General features: G+C 44.8%; 1 protein-coding gene across 7 annotated transcripts in view; it reads right to left on the bottom strand.

Moving 5' to 3' along the window:
- Positions 1-456: 456 nt before the first annotated feature.
- LOC129827700 (disks large homolog 3-like) overlaps positions 457-18,341 on the bottom strand; it is a 149,506-nt gene continuing 131,621 nt past the window's right edge. For 4 of the 7 annotated variants that reach the window (XM_055888788.1, XM_055888785.1, XM_055888783.1 and 1 more), the window contains 11 exons: positions 12,753-12,867; positions 10,610-10,786; positions 10,436-10,511; positions 9,413-9,512; positions 7,949-7,990; positions 7,588-7,638; positions 7,364-7,465; positions 7,082-7,254; positions 5,493-5,602; positions 5,293-5,384; positions 457-5,169 (listed from right to left, as the gene is read on the bottom strand). In XM_055888788.1, coding sequence (XP_055744763.1) covers positions 5,063-5,169; positions 5,293-5,384; positions 5,493-5,602; positions 7,082-7,254; positions 7,364-7,465; positions 7,588-7,638; positions 7,949-7,990; positions 9,413-9,512; positions 10,436-10,511; positions 10,610-10,786; positions 12,753-12,867 — 1,145 coding nt within the window. In that variant the 3' untranslated portion in view covers positions 457-5,062. Of the gene's footprint in view, positions 5,170-5,292; positions 5,385-5,492; positions 5,603-7,081; positions 7,255-7,363; positions 7,466-7,587; positions 7,639-7,948; positions 7,991-8,733; positions 8,780-9,412; positions 9,513-10,435; positions 10,512-10,609; positions 10,787-12,752; positions 12,868-18,341 lie in introns of all 7 variants that reach the window. The other 3 variants (XM_055888789.1, XM_055888790.1, XM_055888784.1) reach the window with 2 other exon arrangements.

Raw genomic sequence — 18,341 nt, 5'->3', positions numbered from 1 at the left:
ATCCAATATTGTTTGTCCACAGATGTCAGATCTGTACACAGGTCCTAGATAGTCTGGAGAAAGGCAAAAAGAACCTAATCGTGGAGGAGTGATTTGAGCTGGCAGAGCTCTTTTACTGTCTGGTACCTGATATTATTCATGTGGTAGCTGGGATGGTAGTTTACTGTATGATGTTTCACTGGTTCTTGTTTGACTGGTCTCAGTTTAGTCAGCTCCTCCAGAATGTGTTGCATCCTTCCCTCCCCCAATATTTCCCTATGGAGAGTTCAGATAACCGTTTCTAGTTAATGTTTTGGTACTTCTGTTAATGAATGGACTTTATTTTATGCCTCTCGCATATATTACATTCATATGAATTTTACATGTAAAATTCATATGAATGTATTTGTCTTATTGAAACAAATCATCTTAAACTGCCAATACCAGTGGACTCAAATAAAACACATCAAAATCATATAACCGAGTCACATATTTTATTATTTTCAAACAAATAAACTCTTGTCCAGTCCAAAACAAAACCCCAAACAAAATAGGTTGCAGGACTGTTCCCTCATGACTAGGACAGGGAAGACCGTTCGGCCCAGCGTCCTGATAGGCTCTACCACCTGTGGTGTGACAGGAAGGAAACTACTGTACAATCAAAGGGTTCGCAAGCACTTACTGCACAGGTGTGCTGTCAAACAACTCATCACCCAGAAGGACAAACCATAACCCGACCGACCCCACCCCCCCAGAGCTCATGTCTCTCTCACTGGAACAAAGACCCTCATCAATTATACAAACAGAGGCATTTCGGTTCAATCTTGTTCTACCGCAACAGCAATAGAAATAATACAATTAAATCTAGTTCTTTGGGCTTTATTGACATGGCTGACCGAGGTATAAATACCAGACGTTAACAGTCTGGTGTATAGTTGAAACACAGCTGAGGAGCAGTTCTAAATGAGATAATGATCAATGCACCTCATGGTTTCTGGAATATCAACTTGTAGGTTGCTGCCTGTGTCTCATCTTCATTTTTTACATAATTGTTTTAATCTATACACCCAGACACCATTTTCCACAAGAAATAACATGTAGACGGGCCCTACTTGAGGGAATTACATTCCCAACTGACAAACATTTTCCCAATAGGCAGCTGAAGATTTGTCTATAGAGAAATACCAACATTACAGCACATTTGTATGGAAATTATATCTCAGAATAGCTCAGTTTACTTACCTGACATTTGTGATCTATAAAACATGTTTTGCCCCAGTTTGTTTCACACATGCATGAAGCACAGGTGAGGGGGATCTGCTGGGGGCATATTTACATTTGACAGCTACCACACCCTTTGAAACAGTCTGTATGCAGTTTATAAATGGCTCTGTTCCCTTCGGTTATTCCCTGAACTCTGGTTTTGACACAGGTAATGACAGCTGGTTTAGCAGTGGTGCCTGGCAGGTGGGCACACCTGTTCAGAAAATGCCTTCAGGTACAGGCGCTTTAGGGGGAAGTAGGGGACCCAGAGGGCTAGGTGACAACTTCCTGTGGGCATATAGAAGATGGTCTGGCTCTCAGGCATCTGAGGAAAACCCTTTCCCCTCAACCAAAAAAAGGTGGAAACTCAAAATGTTCACAGGGTAGGGGGCCACAGCATTCCTTATTCTTCAACAAGTCCCCTCACATGTACACAAACACACAGTGCCAAGATCCACAAAGGGAGATGGGGCAGGTCATTTCAATCCTGGTGAATCCATACAGCCAACTCAGGCAAGGGTTTACCACAGAAGTGGTCTTCACAAAGCTTCACCGCATCATAAGATAGACATATTACATTCACTTATTAAATAGTTCAATGCAAATGCCTTTAAAATCCCTCAGATCGTTCAGTCAATTACTCTCATTCACATTTAACAGCTTTGAACTCTCCTCCTTGAAACATGGCGTTTCAGTCACAGGGGAAATTAAATCTGTGTTAGATTCCTGAGCTGACCTAGCTCGCCCCAGACATGCCATTGGGTTCATAACACAGTGGTAAAACACATGCCCAGAACTAATTCAAAAACTTTAGATACACAGAGCATATACAGTGTATTCAGAAAGTATTCAGACCCCTTGAATTTTTTTTACATTTTGTTAAGTCACAGCCTTATTCTAAAATGTATTAAATACTTAAAATCTACACACAATAACCCCATAATGACAAATCAAAAAAAAAAAAAAATGTTAGCAAATGTGTATATATATATATATATATATATAAAAAACTTAAATATCACATTTACATAATTATTCAGAACCTTTACTCAGTACTTTGTTGAAGCCCCTTTGGCAGCAATTGCAGCCTCGATTTTTCTTGGGTATGACGCTACAAGCTTGACACTCCTGTATTTGGGGAGATTTTCCCATTCTTCTCTGCAGATCCTCTCAAGCTCTGTCAGGTTGGATGGGAAGCGTCACTGCACAGCTATTTTCAGGTCTCGCCAGAAATGTTCGATCGGGTTCAAGTCCGGGCTCTGGCCGGGCCATTCAGAGACTTGTCCCGAAGCCACTCCTGCGTTGTCTTGGCTGTGTGCTTAGGGTCGTTGTCCAGTTGGAAGGTGATCGTTCGCTCCAGTCTGAGGTCCTGAGTGCTCTGGAGCAGGTTTTCATCAAGGATCTCTCTGTACTTTGCTCCGTTCATTTTTCCCTCGATCCTGACTAGTCTCCCAGTCCCTGCCTCTGAAAAACATCCCAAAAGCATGATGCTGCCACCACCACCACCATGCTTCACCATAGAGATGGTGCCAGGTTTCCTTTAGGTGTGATGCTTGGCATTCAGGCCAAATAGTTCAATCTTGGTTTCATCAGACCAGAGAATCTTGTTTCTCAGTCAGTCTTTAGGTGTCTTTTGGAAAACTCCAAGCAGGCTGTCATGTGCCTTTTACTGAGGAGTGGCTTCAGTCTGGCCACTCTACCATAAAGGCCTGATTGGTGGAGTGCTACAGAGATGGTTGTCCTTCTGGAAGGTTCTCCCATCTCCACAGAGGAATTCTGGAGCTCTGTCAGAGTGACCATTGGGTTCATGGTCACCTCCCTGACCAAGGCACTTCTCCCACGATTGCTCAGTTTGGCCGATCGGCCAGCTCTAGGAAGAGTCTTGGTGGCTCCAAACTTCTTCCATATAAGAATGGAGGCCACTGTGTTCTTGGGGACCTTCAATGCTGCAGAACTGTTTTGGTACCCTTCCCCAGATCTGTGCCTCGACACAATCCTATCTCTGAGCTCTACAGACAATTCCTTCAACCTCATGGCTTGGTTTTTGCTGTGACATGCACTGTCAACTGTGGGACCTTATATATACACACACAGTTTTGTGCATTTCTAAATCATGTCCAATCAATTGAATTTACCACAGGTGGATTCTAATCAAGTTGTAGAAACATCAAGGATGATCAATGGAAACAGGATGCACCTGGGCTTAATTTCGAGTTTCATAGCAAAGGGTCTGAATACTTATGTAAGGCATTTCTGTTTCTAATACATTTGCACAACTTTCTAAAAACCTGTCTTCGCTTTGTCATTATGGGGTATTGTGTGTTGATTGATGAGGAAAAAAATCATTTAATCAATTTTAAAATAAGGCTGTAATGTAACAAAATGTGAAAAAAAGTCAAGTCTGAATACTTTCCAAATGCAATGTAGGTTTTAATCAAACCCCTCTTTAGTGTTATTTTGGGTGGAGGGAAAGGGGACAATCCAAAAGCAGGTTAAATTGCCTCTGTTAGGACATCAAATACAAGTATTGTCTTGTTCTACCCGTTTTTAAGGCCACCTTCATGATGGCATATTCAGGACAATACCATGTGACCATTCAGTCAGAAGACACACTCCTCCTGGAAGGTAGAGAGTGTAATAGGGTGATCTGCTGCTCAACGTGGGTGAGGGAGATATGGCTGCCTAAATTGAAATCCAATCAATTCTTAAATTACAACAAGAAAAGGGTCAAAAAGAATACAGGGGGAAGATAGAAATCCACAGAAGTGCGATGCGTTCGTCTATTACACTCACAAGTTAGGCCTCCTGGAAGTCAGGAGACAACGCAGAAAAAGTCAACATTTAAAAGAAAAAGTTCCATCTTTTTTTCATTGTCAATTAATTTTAGCTTCCCTCAAAGTACAGGTAGTAATATAACAATTTGTATTTGATGTAAGGCAATTTGGTGTTTTGCAGAGAGCCCCTTTACACTTCTCTACCCCCATCCTTTACACAGAGCAGCTAAAAACCACAAGCAAAAAAATCCCCCCTCCAAAAAAAATCTAACAGCCCTCCAAGTAGACAAATCTAGTGAAGTGTAAAACGTGTAGTTTTTAATATGTAGTAAAATCGCAGTAGGATTTGATAATTTACCTTGTGATTTCATTATATAAATGTAGAGATTCATAACTAATTTCTTCCATTGGTTCTGCCTCCCAAGAGGTCTGTATCAGCTGATCAAACAGCAAGCTGGTAGATCACCAGTCTGTAGGCTTCTCCACCAATTTCTTCAGTAATTACAAAGAAGAGCGATAACTCCAACAGTACCATCAGCTGGGCTTGATATTATCCAGTCCTTGTAGAAAAAAACCCTAAGTGGTCTTTGCTTCTCATCTTGCGTGTCTTTTTTAAAAATGTGATTTGATGAACATTTACAGTGTTCCAACTTGTATGATTGGTCTCCCTTCCCCTGCAACTTCTCCTGAATCCCTAACTCCTTCTCACTCCAGCGTCGTCTGTAAAACATTCTGATCTTCAACTGTCAGTCCCATTTCACAAAGAACGATTCATTTTGCCTTTCCCTTGTTTTGTTTTAAAATGACAAATTCATTTGAAATGGCATTTCCAGTCTTGAATGGATTTGCTGAGAAACTCATGCAGGGGTGTGCACAGTCACAGAAATGGTGATAAGACTTGTTTTCATTTGAGATTAACATAATGATGACACTAAAACTTGATATGAAACATATCTGCAAAAAAGGGGGAGGGAGGAGCTCTTCGGGGGACGGGCAGGGTGTCGGGAGGGGGGCTCTGCGCCGACAGGGGGGTACAGCTGGGGAGCTCAGAGCTTCTCTGAAGAAGGTATCCAGATGTAGGGGCCCGACTGTTCCTCAATGATCATCTTGATTTTGTTGTAGATCTCCTCTAGTGAATCACCCTGTACAATGGCTGTAGAGAAACACACAAATACCATGAGTGCATCAATGCATTAAGATTCCTACTCACACTACAATACAAGCTCATCTAAAATATTTAGCATCTGTGAAAAAATGTAATAACTAGCGGATTTACCTGTGAAAAATTCTCCAAACTCCTGTTCAAGCTTAATCGCTTTATCAAAGACTTTATTAGCTTGTTCGTAAGTCTGTCTCTTATTCATGTCCCTGCAACACAAGACATGATTGTGCAGTACAGGAAGTGATTGTTGTATGGAGTTAACAGTAAAGTGCAATGCTTTTAACAGTTTATTAGTTCCAAGAACACACACTTACATAAGAGCTTCAATGGATTTTGGTTTGATGAAAATTGCAATCGAATAAAGTTGTGCTTGTTGCAGTCGCTTTATAGCGTTCCCAGACACGTCCAGGATACAATGTTTTCCCTGCAGGAAGAGGAAAGAGGAAGGAGCAGGTAAGTATGAAAATACCACATACTCTATAAGGCTCTACATCCATTAAGAATGAATCAGAAATTAACCCTGGATGCAAACCTATGAGAACCCAAAAAGGTGACAGTTTCTCCAAACAGAAACATGCAGAAATTCTGTATGCTGTAAGAATTTCCCTATTTTCAGAGTGGGGTTATCACAATACCAACATTTTACTAACGATGTGAACCCAGGCCAAGTATCACAATACCAAGTAGTATTGTGATACCAGATTTTGCTTAAAATTAAATTGATTAAGCAGATGCATCCTACCGTTGAAGCATCTTTTTGAGTAGGCTATCACTTTTCTGTTTGTCCTGTACCATCCAAATGTGTGCATAGCTAAGGTACCATGTTGTTAGCTAGCTAGCCAGGTAACATAACTAAACAAGGTTGTTAGTTATCTAACCAAAAATAGCCCGCGACATGGTTCCTTATGTAAAATGTGCACCAATTCGCAGTAGAAAAGGGAGAAGGTAGCTCCGTTAATATGGAGCATAACTTTTGACTGGTTTGGCCTAGAAATTCATGGTTTTCAGTGATATAATAGCCAAGCATTACTGTCACTGTGCTCTGTTTTTCCTCTATGGCTGCGTGACTGACAGCAGACTGGCCTGCTTGCTCTAACGGGCAAATTTAAAGGTACGTATCCACTTTGCTCACGCTGCGAGCTGCTCCAATAACTAGACAAATGTAACAGAAGCATCATCACTGTCTGCACACCCTCAGCACGCCTAAATAATATTTCAACCTAATGGAGATGCGCAGACAGAATGGACAGAGAGAAGCAGCTGAGGAGGCTAATGGCTCGGTAGGCTGCTCACAGAAGTCACCGGTGAGACTAGAAGAAGCATTCTGATATAATCTCTCCTGGACAGACTAAATGCCAAACTTTCGCGTGAGGATTTTATTTCTGGGTGACCAATATTCATTCTGATGACATATCAGACATCACGCTCTGAACTTAGTTTGATATTCTATTTGTAGGACGCGGAGGGATGCATTCTGTGCTCAGTCAGTCATTCATTTATTTGAGAAATAAAATGTAAAAATGTAATGTAAATGTGAGTAATTTAGCAGACGCTCTTATCCAGAGCGACTTAAAGTCAATGCATTCATCTTGAGATAGCTAGGTGGGACAACCACATATCAAAGGCAAGTACATTGTTCCTCAATAAAGTAGCTATCAGGGGAGACAGTAATGGGGAGGAGAAGAAGACAAGATCTGTGAGTCTCTTTTATATCTCAATAGGTGCTGAGCACCTGCTGTCAGACTTATTTTATTTTGAATACGGATCTACATGATTCATGGGGATTACCTATTTTGAGATCAAACCAGCAAATATCGCAGAAAAGTGACGAGTTTGCATCCCTGTATACTGTACATTTATGGTGTGTGTGTGTGTGTGTCTGTGTGTGTGCGTGCCTCCATACCCTCTCGGCCACTGCTCTGACAGACAAGATGCTGGTCCCATAGAGGTTCTCATTGAACTGGCCTGCCTCAATGAACTTATTATCCTGAATGTCCTTCTCCATCTGCTCCCGCGAGCCCACAAAGTGGTAGTCCTGGCCGTCCATCTCGTTCTCCCGCTGCGGACGTGTCGTGTCTGCACAGAGAGAGACCAGTTCAAATGACGGTTAGAGTGGTCACTAAAACACAGCGTTTACATACACTGCTGTGACAATGTGATGCATGTTGCGGAGTGGTCTACTCACGAGGAACGCAGGAACCAAACTTGTGCGAGAACTCTGAAATCAGGTCATCGTTAACTCGGTCTTTCATTGGGCCTAAGATGATCACAGGCCTCGTGTAATGAACTGCAAATGAGAGGAGGAAGCAGGTCAGGAAAATGTCTGCAAACACTGGAATAAAGATAAGCATTAATGGTCACCAACCCTCTTCTACACAGAGAACAAATATATACATATATTATACTTACTCTCCTGTCGAATCACTGGCTCGTATGAGAGAATTGTGTCTTCCTGGCCCTCTGAATAGCAGAAAGGAAGAAAACAGTATGGCGTCTTTATTATAATCCCATGACAATGGATGACCAGATGTGGTTGATAGTAGTTTAAAGTAGTCTTTTCATGCAGTCCCATTTTCCATAACAGCACATAAGAGAAGGTTTTCCAACTAAGTTCCTGATACCACCTCAGTGGAATGCCCGCTAACTACAGCACAGACTGAAATAAGTTCTGGATACGGGCGTAATGACGTGCAGCATGCTTTTCATTTAGGTGGATCATCTTAGAAACAAGGCATTAACATCTTTTTGTTGAAGAAAAACAGTTGCTTACTTGAGCTGCTTTCACTGTCGCTGGTGTTTGACGTCAGGCATTCTGCAAGGAGAGGAACATGTTTAGGGTGGGGAAAGTTTAAACCGGTCAGTGGTTGTAGTAGCCACAATCATTTGTGAGAAGAAAAAAAAGTTCACCAGTCTCAGAACATCAAGAAGAAAAAAACGAATCCCCCCGTTGTCCCACTGCTTAACCCCAAAGAAAACAAAAGCCTTGTTCAGAGTGACGTCACTCTCTATAGGGGGAAGTGGTTGGAGGTGGCAGCAATAGGAAATGAAGTGTTTCCTTTCACAAAGTCCCAACTGACCCTGCAGTCCCTTGCCTATGTTTCCTACGGAGGGGCCTGAATCTGTAACGGCACATACAATGTCAGGACAAGCAAAAGAAAACAGTGGAGGTTAGCCTGTTAACAAGGATGCGTGGGCACTGGGCAGTCAGCTCGGCTGGCTAACAGGGAAAAACAGGATAGGAAAAGCAAACCCTGTACAGTAAGTGAAGGGAGATACTAGGTTCTTCCAAGTAATCACTCTGACAATGCCCTGCTAAACTTTCATAGTCAAATCCCTACAGGGGAGGAGGAAGTCAGACGAGGTCTAACGCTTGTACTCTTACCCTAGGGGGTGTGTGTGTATGTATGCATGTATGTATGTATGTACGTAAGCATGTAAGCAAGAGAAAGCGCATGTGTGTTGCAGCCATTGCCAGTCGGGTCTGCATTGAACAGGCATTTAGCTCGGCGCTCAGGGGACAGCAGCTGCAGCGTGCCAGTCCAACCACACACTTACTCAAACTCTTTGATCCATAAAAGTCATCGCTTAACCCTGGGAAGTCCTGAGTGTCCCGACAGGTGAGAGCAGAAACAGAGAGAGAAGAGGCAGACAGGAAGAAGAAGAGGTTAGTGAGCGCTGGAACAGGCCGAGAGCAAGGGAGGTGTGCTGTGCTGCTCGTTGGGAGATGGGGGGGACCAACACAAGGCACTGTGCTCCCTAAACCCTACTCCCAGTGAAAACCAATGCCCTTTTCAATTAGACACAGTCAGTCCCATTAAGGATGGGATTTTGACCCGTTGGTCTTAATGCTTTTTAGTGCTGCCGTCCAGTTAATGTGATTCTAGCTCTGTGGGTCAGTGACTGTGTGGATGAGGATTGACTGGGCAGCAGTAAATAGTGGGGGTGTATCAAGGCCTCTAGAAGCAGTACACCGTTACTGTGTTAGTGCAGCCAGACACGCACATGCCCTGGCAGCCAGCAGAACACACCTGGAGTCTCCAGAGGACAGACAGACGGACACCAGAGAGAGGCCGACACCTGAACCCCAGGCCTGGGTCTGTGTGGGTCCTCTCTGGGTGATTAAATGAGAGGGGAAAGACAGCCACGGTCTGCTCCCAGAGGTGAGTGGAGAGATGAAGCGGAGAGGAAAAGCGCGAAAAGCAAAACCCTCTGTTATCACACGTTGGGTACTCACGTTCAGACTCCAACTCCTGCACAATATTCTCCTTGCTCTTGTAAAACGGGAACTTGTGTGAGAGGTTGAAGCTTTTTTTGCGCTTTATTTTGATTGACTGCTTGGAGATGTGCATGATGATGGGGGGGGGGGGTGAAACAAAAAACACAACATAATGTTTTTGTTCAACGAGGACACCAAACACACATGCAAAATGAAATAGAACAGACAAAAATGTGACAATAAATTAAGGCAGATAACCAGGGTGAAATGAATGGAACACTTTTGCAAAGGGGAGATGCTACTTCCATTTTTATCCTAGAAACGGTATATAGAAGCTGAAATTGCTTTCTTATATCATTACAGGAGTGTGAATGACAGGGTTAAAATATTACATGAACATCATGTGATAACACTTAGCCAATCAATAATTGACCAACGAGAGCCTAGATTTGTGAACCAGCTGTTTCATACATTGCCTGATGTACACGGATTATATATCACATAAACAAAAAAAACACTAATGCACTTAGACAGGACAGTTCTTATTAAGCGTTATAAACTGGGTGGTTCCAGCCTTGAATGCTGATTGGCTGACAGCCATGGTCTATCAGACCATATACCACGGGCATGACAAAACATTTATTTTTACTGCCCTAATTACGTTGGTAACCAGTTTATAATAGCAATAAGGCACCTCAGGGGTTTGTGGTATATGGTCAATATACCACGGCTAAGGGCTGTGTCCAGGCACTCCACGTTGCGTCCTGCTTAAGAACAGCCCTTAGCCGTGATATATTGGCTATATAGCACACCCTCCTCGGACCTTATTACATAATTATTAAGCATGAGCCGGTTTGGTAGCCTGTCTGCAATGTAATGTATTGTGAGTCTTTAGTTTCCTGCACTAGCTCCAGTGAGTAGCTTGGTCCCTGCTACCTGCTCCTGTTCCCACATTGCCTGACTCAGGGAGGGGGAAGTGGGTCAGCTCCTTAGGTCCCCACTGCCAGGCAGGAGAACCAGAGAGCCACCCTCCACACTCACCCGGTTGGACTCGATCATGCCCGTCCTGGCGTGGAACTTGACTGTTTTTAACCTCGCTCGCTCTTTCTTCTCCACCCTGCATAGAAAAGACCCATTTCAAATCGTTTACTGGAGGCACTTTGAACGTCACAACAGCTGCACATTTTGGATAGTAAATGGGGGTGCTGAGGATACCTCTTCTTGCTTGGAATGACCCCGATCTGCTCGCTCTCCCCGTGGGGCGTGACCAGGCGCGCCTGCCACCACTCGTCATCGGAGGCGTTGATGACATGCAGGATGTCCCCATAGGAGAAGCTCAGGCCCTGGCTGGGCAGACAGCTGTCTCTGGTCCGGTCGTAGTCAAACAGAGCTCTACACACACACACGAGACACACAGAGAGAGCGAGAGACAGAGGGGTGTAAGAGTCAATCACTCAACAACATATTACTGCACCATACTAGTAACAGGTTATGAAGTTTAAAACCCACTGCTTCTCATGATGAAACTTGACAATGTTATTGCAAAACAGACAATGGCTTCTTTGTTGCCAGTTTCTATTGAAGACAGCTATGCTGCTGCGGGCTGTCTGTTCTCTGTCAGACAGGTCAACCACTGCTATTTTACAGGGAGGAATTCCTGCTCTACAGGTTTCACCAATCTGACCTGGATCTACAGGACACTACGTGGTCCAGTGTGGAGTTACTATTACCAGTGTGTTCTCCCTACTGGTGGCCTGGTCTGAAGGTCCAGTGTGTTCTCCCTGCTGGTTGCCTGGTCTGAAGGTCCAGTGTGGAGTTACTATTACCAGTGTGTTCTCCCTACTGGTTGCCTGGTCTGAAGGTCCAGTGTGGAGTTACTATTACCAGTGTGTTCTCCCTACTGGTTGCCTGGTCTGAAGGTCCAGTGTGGAGTTACTATTACCAGTGTGTTCTCCCTACTGGTTGCCTGGTCTGAAGGTCCAGTGTGTTCTCCCTACTGGTTGCCTGGTCTGAAGTATTCAGACTGCCCTGCTACTAGCTACCTGCAGGTAATGGTATTGAGTCTTACTGCCAGGTTGCATGACTGCCTCCCCTCACACAGGCATTCAGACACACCCTGGGTGTGTGTGTGTGTGTGTGTGTGTGTGTGTTGTTGGAGTGTGTGTGAGCACTGGAGAGGCCTCCTCACATTCCAGAGGCTGCTGCAGTGGGCTAAAACAGACACAGCCTTTTCCTCCATAACTGTATGCTTAGTCACCCACACAGATGAAAGAGAGGATGGTTCTCCCGGGCTGACAGGAGTCTTATAGAGCATTAGTCATCCTGGTTTACGCTGTCTACAGGTGGCCCAGTGAGCTACAGCATTGCTGGGGGACAACACGAATGGTCAAATCACACAGCAGAAGAATCTTACTTTTTTCATTTACATTTCCCCCCCCCCCCCCCCCCCCCCTTTAGTACATTAAACTGATTACACTAAGTATTTTGATCTGGCTTGTGTTCATAGTAAGATGCTTCTTTCTCTGTCAAGAATCTCCATCAAATAGGATCTGAAAGTGTTCATTGTTGCAGCCTACATATTGGGCTCACATGAAGTTGCTACACAGCACTTAACTTGAAATATGGTTCCAGTACTTAGGACATGAGTGTTACATCATAGATGAATCCTTTTCACCATGACCCAGCCAGAGCCCTTCCTGTCCTGAATCAGGCAGCTGCACTCATTATAGCAGAGAGAGCGAGAGGCCTGCCTGCGACCTGTTGCTCTTCCTGACTGACTGGCTGGTTGGCTTACTGGCTGGGGTTCCATACAGTTTGGCTTCATGCCCACAGCGTGATAACATTATGATACCAGCAGAACTTTTGCCAGTCATAGGATGTGCTATCTGTAAAATAGTTAATGTGTGGCATCCAACAGAAAAGCTTGCTCATCAAATTAATCAGATATTTGGCATCTGATAGTCTAATGATGACCTACTTTGTGATTATGAAAAATCTTTGTATTTGTGAGTGATGAGCTAAATGTGATGAGTTTGGGAGCTGTGTGTACTGTTTGTGTGTGTTCTGGTACCTGACGTAGACGGAGCGTTTCTCGCTGGTGCGCAGGGAGGTTTGTGTGTGTGTTCTGATACCTGATGGAGTGTTTCTCGCTGGTGCGCAGGGAGGTTTGTGTGTGTGTGTTCTGATACCTGATGGAGCGTTTCTCGCTGGTGCGCAGGGAGGTTTGTGTGTGTGTGTGTTCTGATACCTGATGGAGCGTTTCTCGCTGGTGCGCAGGGAGGTTTGTGTGTGTGTTCTGATACCTGATGGAGTGTTTCTCGCTGGTGCGCAGGGAGGTTTGTGTGTGTTTTTCTGATACCTGACATAGAGGGAGCGTTTCTCGCTGGTGCGCAGGGAGCCCGACCCAGAGCTCATGCTGCTGTTCATCATCTGTTCCCTCAGGTCGTGGATCTTGGACTCAAACCGGCTGTACTCTGCAGGGACACACAAATGGTGTCAAGTCAGAATGTCAGACAGTTTCTCCCCCTTTAAATCTCACACACAATCGGATGTACGGTTGATGCACTTGCAGGGACAGAAAAACTGTGTCCATATCCGCAATGACACACATTAGGTTTGCAAAGGTAGGGTAAAATACTGGTAACTTTCAATGTTTACCAGTAAACTACCAGAAATGTTATAACATTGATTTGTCTATTTTCTCTTGAACCATATGGTCTATCCACTAGAAACTCATGAACACAGATATAAAAGTGAATACTTCATATGAATATTTAAGTTATTCAAATATAAATTACCAAACACCCTAACACTTCCGTGTTTCTCCCCATTTCATTCTCACATACAGCACCTAAAAATATCATTGCACCACTTTCCAGCTCGAAGGTTGACAACACTCATAGCCTGCAATAATGTCAAATCAAATTTTATTGGTCACATACACATGGTTAGCAGATGTTAATTCGAGTGTAGCGAAATGCTTGTGCTTCTAGTTCCGACAGTGCAGTAATATCTAACAAGTAATCTAAAATTCACAACGACTACCTTATATACAATGTAAGGGGATGGAATAAGAAAATGTACATATGAAAATATGGATTTGCGATGGCTGTGCGGCATAGGCAAGATACAATAGATGGTATAAAATACAGTATAGACACACACGAGATGAGTAATGTAGGATATGTAAACATTATTAAAGTAGGATCATTTAAAGTGACTAGCGATACCTTTATTAAATTCATTTATTAAAGTGGCCAGTGATTTGAGTCTATGTTGGCAGCAGCCTCTCCATGTTTGTGATGGCTGTTTAACTGTCTGATGGACTTGAGATAGAAGCTGTTTTTCAGTCTCTCGATCCCAGCTTTGATGCACCTGTATTGACCTCGCCTTCTGGATGATAGCAGGGTGAACAGGCAGTGGCTCGGGTGGTTGATGTCCTTGATGATCTTTTTGGCCTTCCTGTGACATCGGGTGCTGTAGGTGTCATGGAGGGCAGGTAGTTTGCCCCCGGTGATGCGTTGTGCAGACCGCACCACCCTCTGGAGAGCCTTGAGGTTGAGGACGGTGCCGTTGCCGTAGCCCGACAGGATGCTCTCGATTGTGCATCTGTAAATGTTTGAGGGTTTTAGGTGACAAGCCAAATTTCTTCAGCCTCCTGAGATTGAAGAGGCGCTCTTGCGCCGTCTTCACCACGCTGTCTGTGTGGGTGGACCATTTCAGTTTGTCCGTGATGTGTACACCGAGGAACTTACCAGTTTCCACCTTCTCCACTGCTGTCCCGTTGTTGTGGATGGGGGGGGTGCTCCCTATGCTGTTACATGAAATCCGCAATCATCTCCTTTGCTTTGTTGACGTTGAGTGAGGTTGTTTTTATGACACCACAGTCCGAGGGCCCTCACCTCCTCCCTGTAGGCTGTCTTGTCGTTGGTAATCAAGCCTACCACTGTAGTGTCGTTTGCAAACTTGATGATTGAGTTGGAGGCATGCGTGGCCACGTAGTCATGGGTAAACAGGGAGTACAGGAGAGGGCTGAGAACGCACCCTTGTGGGGACCCAGTGTTGAGGATCAGCGGAGTGGAGATGTTTCCCATCTTCACCACCTGGGGGCGGACAGTCAGAAGGTCCAGGACCCAGTTGCACAGGGTGGGGTCGAGACCCAGGGTCTCAAGCTTAATTATGAGTTTGGAGGGTACGGTGGTGTTGAATGCTGAGCTGTAGTCAATGAACAGCATTCTTACATAAGTATTCCTCTAGTCCAGATGGTTTAGGGCACTGTGATGGCAATTGCATCGTCTGTGAACCTATTGGGGTTAGGGTTAGGGTTATGGCCTCAAAGCGCGCAAAGTTGTTTAATTTGTCTGGGAGCAAGATGTCGATGTCCACGACAGGGCTGGTTTTATTTTTGTAATCCGTGATTGTCTGTAGACCCTGCCACATACGTCTCGTGGTTGAGCCGGTGAATTGTGACTCTACTTTGTCGCTATACTGACGCTTTGCTTGTTTAATTGCCTTGCGGAGGGAATAACTACACTGTTTGTATTCTGTTATGTTTAAATCGTCACAGAGCGTACAACGTCTCCAATGCACTCACTAATAAACTCACTCACCGAGTCAGCGTATACGTCGATGTTATTGTCTCAGGCTACCTGGAACATATCCCAGTCCACGTGATCAAAGCAATCTTGAAGTGTGGAATCTGATTGGTCAGACCAGGGTTGGATAGACCTAAGTACGGGCACTTACTGTTTTAGATTCTGGCTACAGGAGGGGAGCAACAAGATGGAGTAATGGTCAGATTTGCCGAATGGAGGGCGGTGGAGGGCCTTGTAGGCATCGCACAAGTTAGAGTAGCAGTGGTCGAGTGTTTTGCTCGAGCGGGTACTACAAGCAATGTGCTGGTAGAATTTAGGTAGGATGGTTCTCAAATCAGCTTTGTTAAAATCCCCAGCTACGATAAATGCAGCCTCAGCATATATGGTTTCCAGTTCACATAGAGTCCAGTGAAGTTCTTTCAGGGCCGTCGAGGGGGGGGGGGGGGGGGGGGGGGGGGGGGCGGGTATATACGGCTGTGACTATAATCAAAAATAATTATCTTGGGAGATAATGCAGTCGGCATTATATTGTAAGGAATTCTAGGTCAGGTGAACAAAAGGACTTGAGTTCCTGTATGTTGTTATGATTCCACCACGAGTCGTTAATCATGAGGCATACACCCCCGTCCTTCTTCTTACCAGAGAGATGTTTGTTTCTGTTGGTGCAATGCGTGAAGAAACCGGGTGGCTGAACCGACTCTGACAACATATCCTGAGTGAGCCATGTTTCCGTGAAACTGAGAATATTATAATCTCTGATGTCTCTCTGGATGGCAATTTGTGCACAAATTTTGTCCACCTTGTTGTCTAGAAACTGGACATTGGCAAGTAATATGCTCGGAAGCGGTGGATGGTATGCTCGCCCTATAAGTCTGACCAGGAGGCCGCTCCGTCTGCCTCTCCTGCGGCGACAACGTTGTTTTGGGTTAGCCTCTGGGATTAGATCCAATGTCCAGGGGGAGGTCTGAACAAAATATCTGCTTCGGGAAAGTCGTATTCCTGGTCGTAATGTTGGTAAGTTGACGTCGCTCTTATATCCAATAGTTCTTCCTGGCTGTATGTAATAACACTTAAGATTTTCTGGGCTAACAATGTAAGAAATACATTAAAAAACGAATTACTGCATAGTTTCCTAAGGACTTGAAGCGAGGCGACGATCTTGCTTTATGAAGTGATGTGAAGTGAACCCAGTCGACTACTAGCGTCTCCTGGCCATTGAATGTGTGGCTCAGCACTCGGGTGAGCAGTGTGAGAGTGGTGGTTCAGTAGCGGCTCTTTTCAGCCTGATTCATTACCTCGGGACCAGATGGAGATTCATCATGTCTCTGCCTCACACATCCACTAATATCTCCTGTCAGGTCATTGATTATGCAAATTAATTAAGTACGTTCAACATGGAACTCAAACGTGATTTTTTCCAAAGGAAGCTAGCCACTCCAACACGTTTGAAAGCCGGTCCAACCCGTTTGAATGGATGACCATTTGTCATGGTGTATAAATCCACTGCTTCCTGATATATGAATCCACCTAAGCCTCCTCATTAAACATGCACTCATCAAGATCAAAACCAACAGACGCTGATTGAAAAACAAGTACTTGTGATGAGAACCATGTAAACGTCAGAACCACAATGGTGTTAGTGGAGTGCCGCAACCAACGTTTGTATCTGGAGTCCCCGCCACATGAGATAAGGCAAGATAAAGCAAATATACGTGGAAGCAAAACATTGATTCCAACAATATTGTGTCAGAGGTTCCACATTGACAGTAACATACTGGACAAGATGCCATTCATTCCATTGAGTGATAACCTACCACATACCATTGCCTCTGAAGTCACCACTATCGACAAACTAAGGGACATTCAGTACGTATCAACTTCAAAAGGTTATACTTTTAGAACAGAGTTGCTTTAACACAAAATATTGTTGTGCAATGAGTCTGACTCGCATCCCTGTAAGGGTTTCACTCACCTTAGAAATCAGTCGCCTGGATGGAAACACTTTCCAATATGAGAATGATCAGAAATCAATGTTCTAAAGGTAGCCTAACCTCAGAAACGAATGATGATTAAGCTACTCCAGTTTATCCGTAAATAAACCATATCGGATGTGAAAAAAAAGTCATTCTCTCTGGCAGTAGGTCCCCAGCCTCAACTCTACCCCCCCCCAGCCGAAACCCGAAGTAGAGAGGATTCAAAGCAAACAGAAACCACTCCCGAGGCATGATGTGTAGTCTCCGCCCTGCTCCCTCTCTCTGGCTGCGGCTTAAAGATACAGGAGGATGGCACAGCAAGGTGAGGTAACCCGACACCACCTGCCTGCCTGCCTGTAACTAGGGGCAACGCCCAGGCACTATCAGGAGCCACAGAGCAGCCTATGCGGAAGCAGCCAGGCAGACTAGTCCACTTGGTTCTCAGACAAGGGAGGGGAGAAAAAGGAAAACTGCCGGAAGCAAGGATATAAGAGGGCGGGAGGGACAAGAAAAAAGACTGAAGGAGAGACCCAGACATTACTGTCCTATTTCCAAGAATATCAACACACCACATCATTAGTCAACGCTCCTCAGAGCAATGGAGAAGAGAGTGTAGTGGGTGGGGGTGGTGGGGCCCTCACTCCTAAAGGTCTGTAAGCAGCGCTATATCCATTGTCAGTCGTCCCTTCAGTACTAACCACCAGAGAGAGACTGAGGGGCAGGACCACCCTGCAGCCCCCCTCCAGCTGCCAGGCTCCACAGGGAACACATGTAACAACAGAGAAAACAGCTGTAGTCTGCAGTCAGCTTGGCTTTCAGAGGGGATTGAAGCACCGCAACCTGATATGGAGCTGAGTCCATAACCAAGTCCCAAACACCATAACCAACAAGTCAAAACAACAACAATCTTCAAATCTACACCACCAAAAAGCACAAACTCTTATCGGAATAAGTACGATAGGAGAGTACATTTTGGAATGATCCCTAAGGAAGAAGTACAGGCAGACAAGAACAGAAACTGGGTCATTTCTGCATCTCGCCATCTCCTACTGCTTGTCCTTATTAGCTGTACTGTCTTTTATTTTTTTTGTCGGTGGGGGGGGGGGGGGGGGGGGGGGGGGGGGGGGGGGGGGGGCTGCCTGCTCCACTCTTGATCCTGTCATGAAACAGCCCGGGCATGTGTTTGTAATATAAGTTTACAGTGCTATGTTGCCATGTTCTCTGGGTTAGTCTAGGTTGGGACTACTTTCCCAGTGCTATAACATGAACATGTAAACCTGGACTACCCTCATTTGTGAAATGAGTTGCTGGGGTTGACATTTAGCATAGTCTTGTCGCTGTGAAACCCCTCGCCGGGGCAGGGATAAGGTCTACTGTAAT

This window comes from Salvelinus fontinalis, chromosome 29 (genome assembly GCF_029448725.1).
Source record: "Salvelinus fontinalis isolate EN_2023a chromosome 29, ASM2944872v1, whole genome shotgun sequence".
Taxonomy (NCBI): domain Eukaryota; kingdom Metazoa; phylum Chordata; class Actinopteri; order Salmoniformes; family Salmonidae; genus Salvelinus; species Salvelinus fontinalis.
Note: the sequence above shows the minus strand (reverse complement) of the source record. Positions and strands in the feature narration are given on the sequence as shown.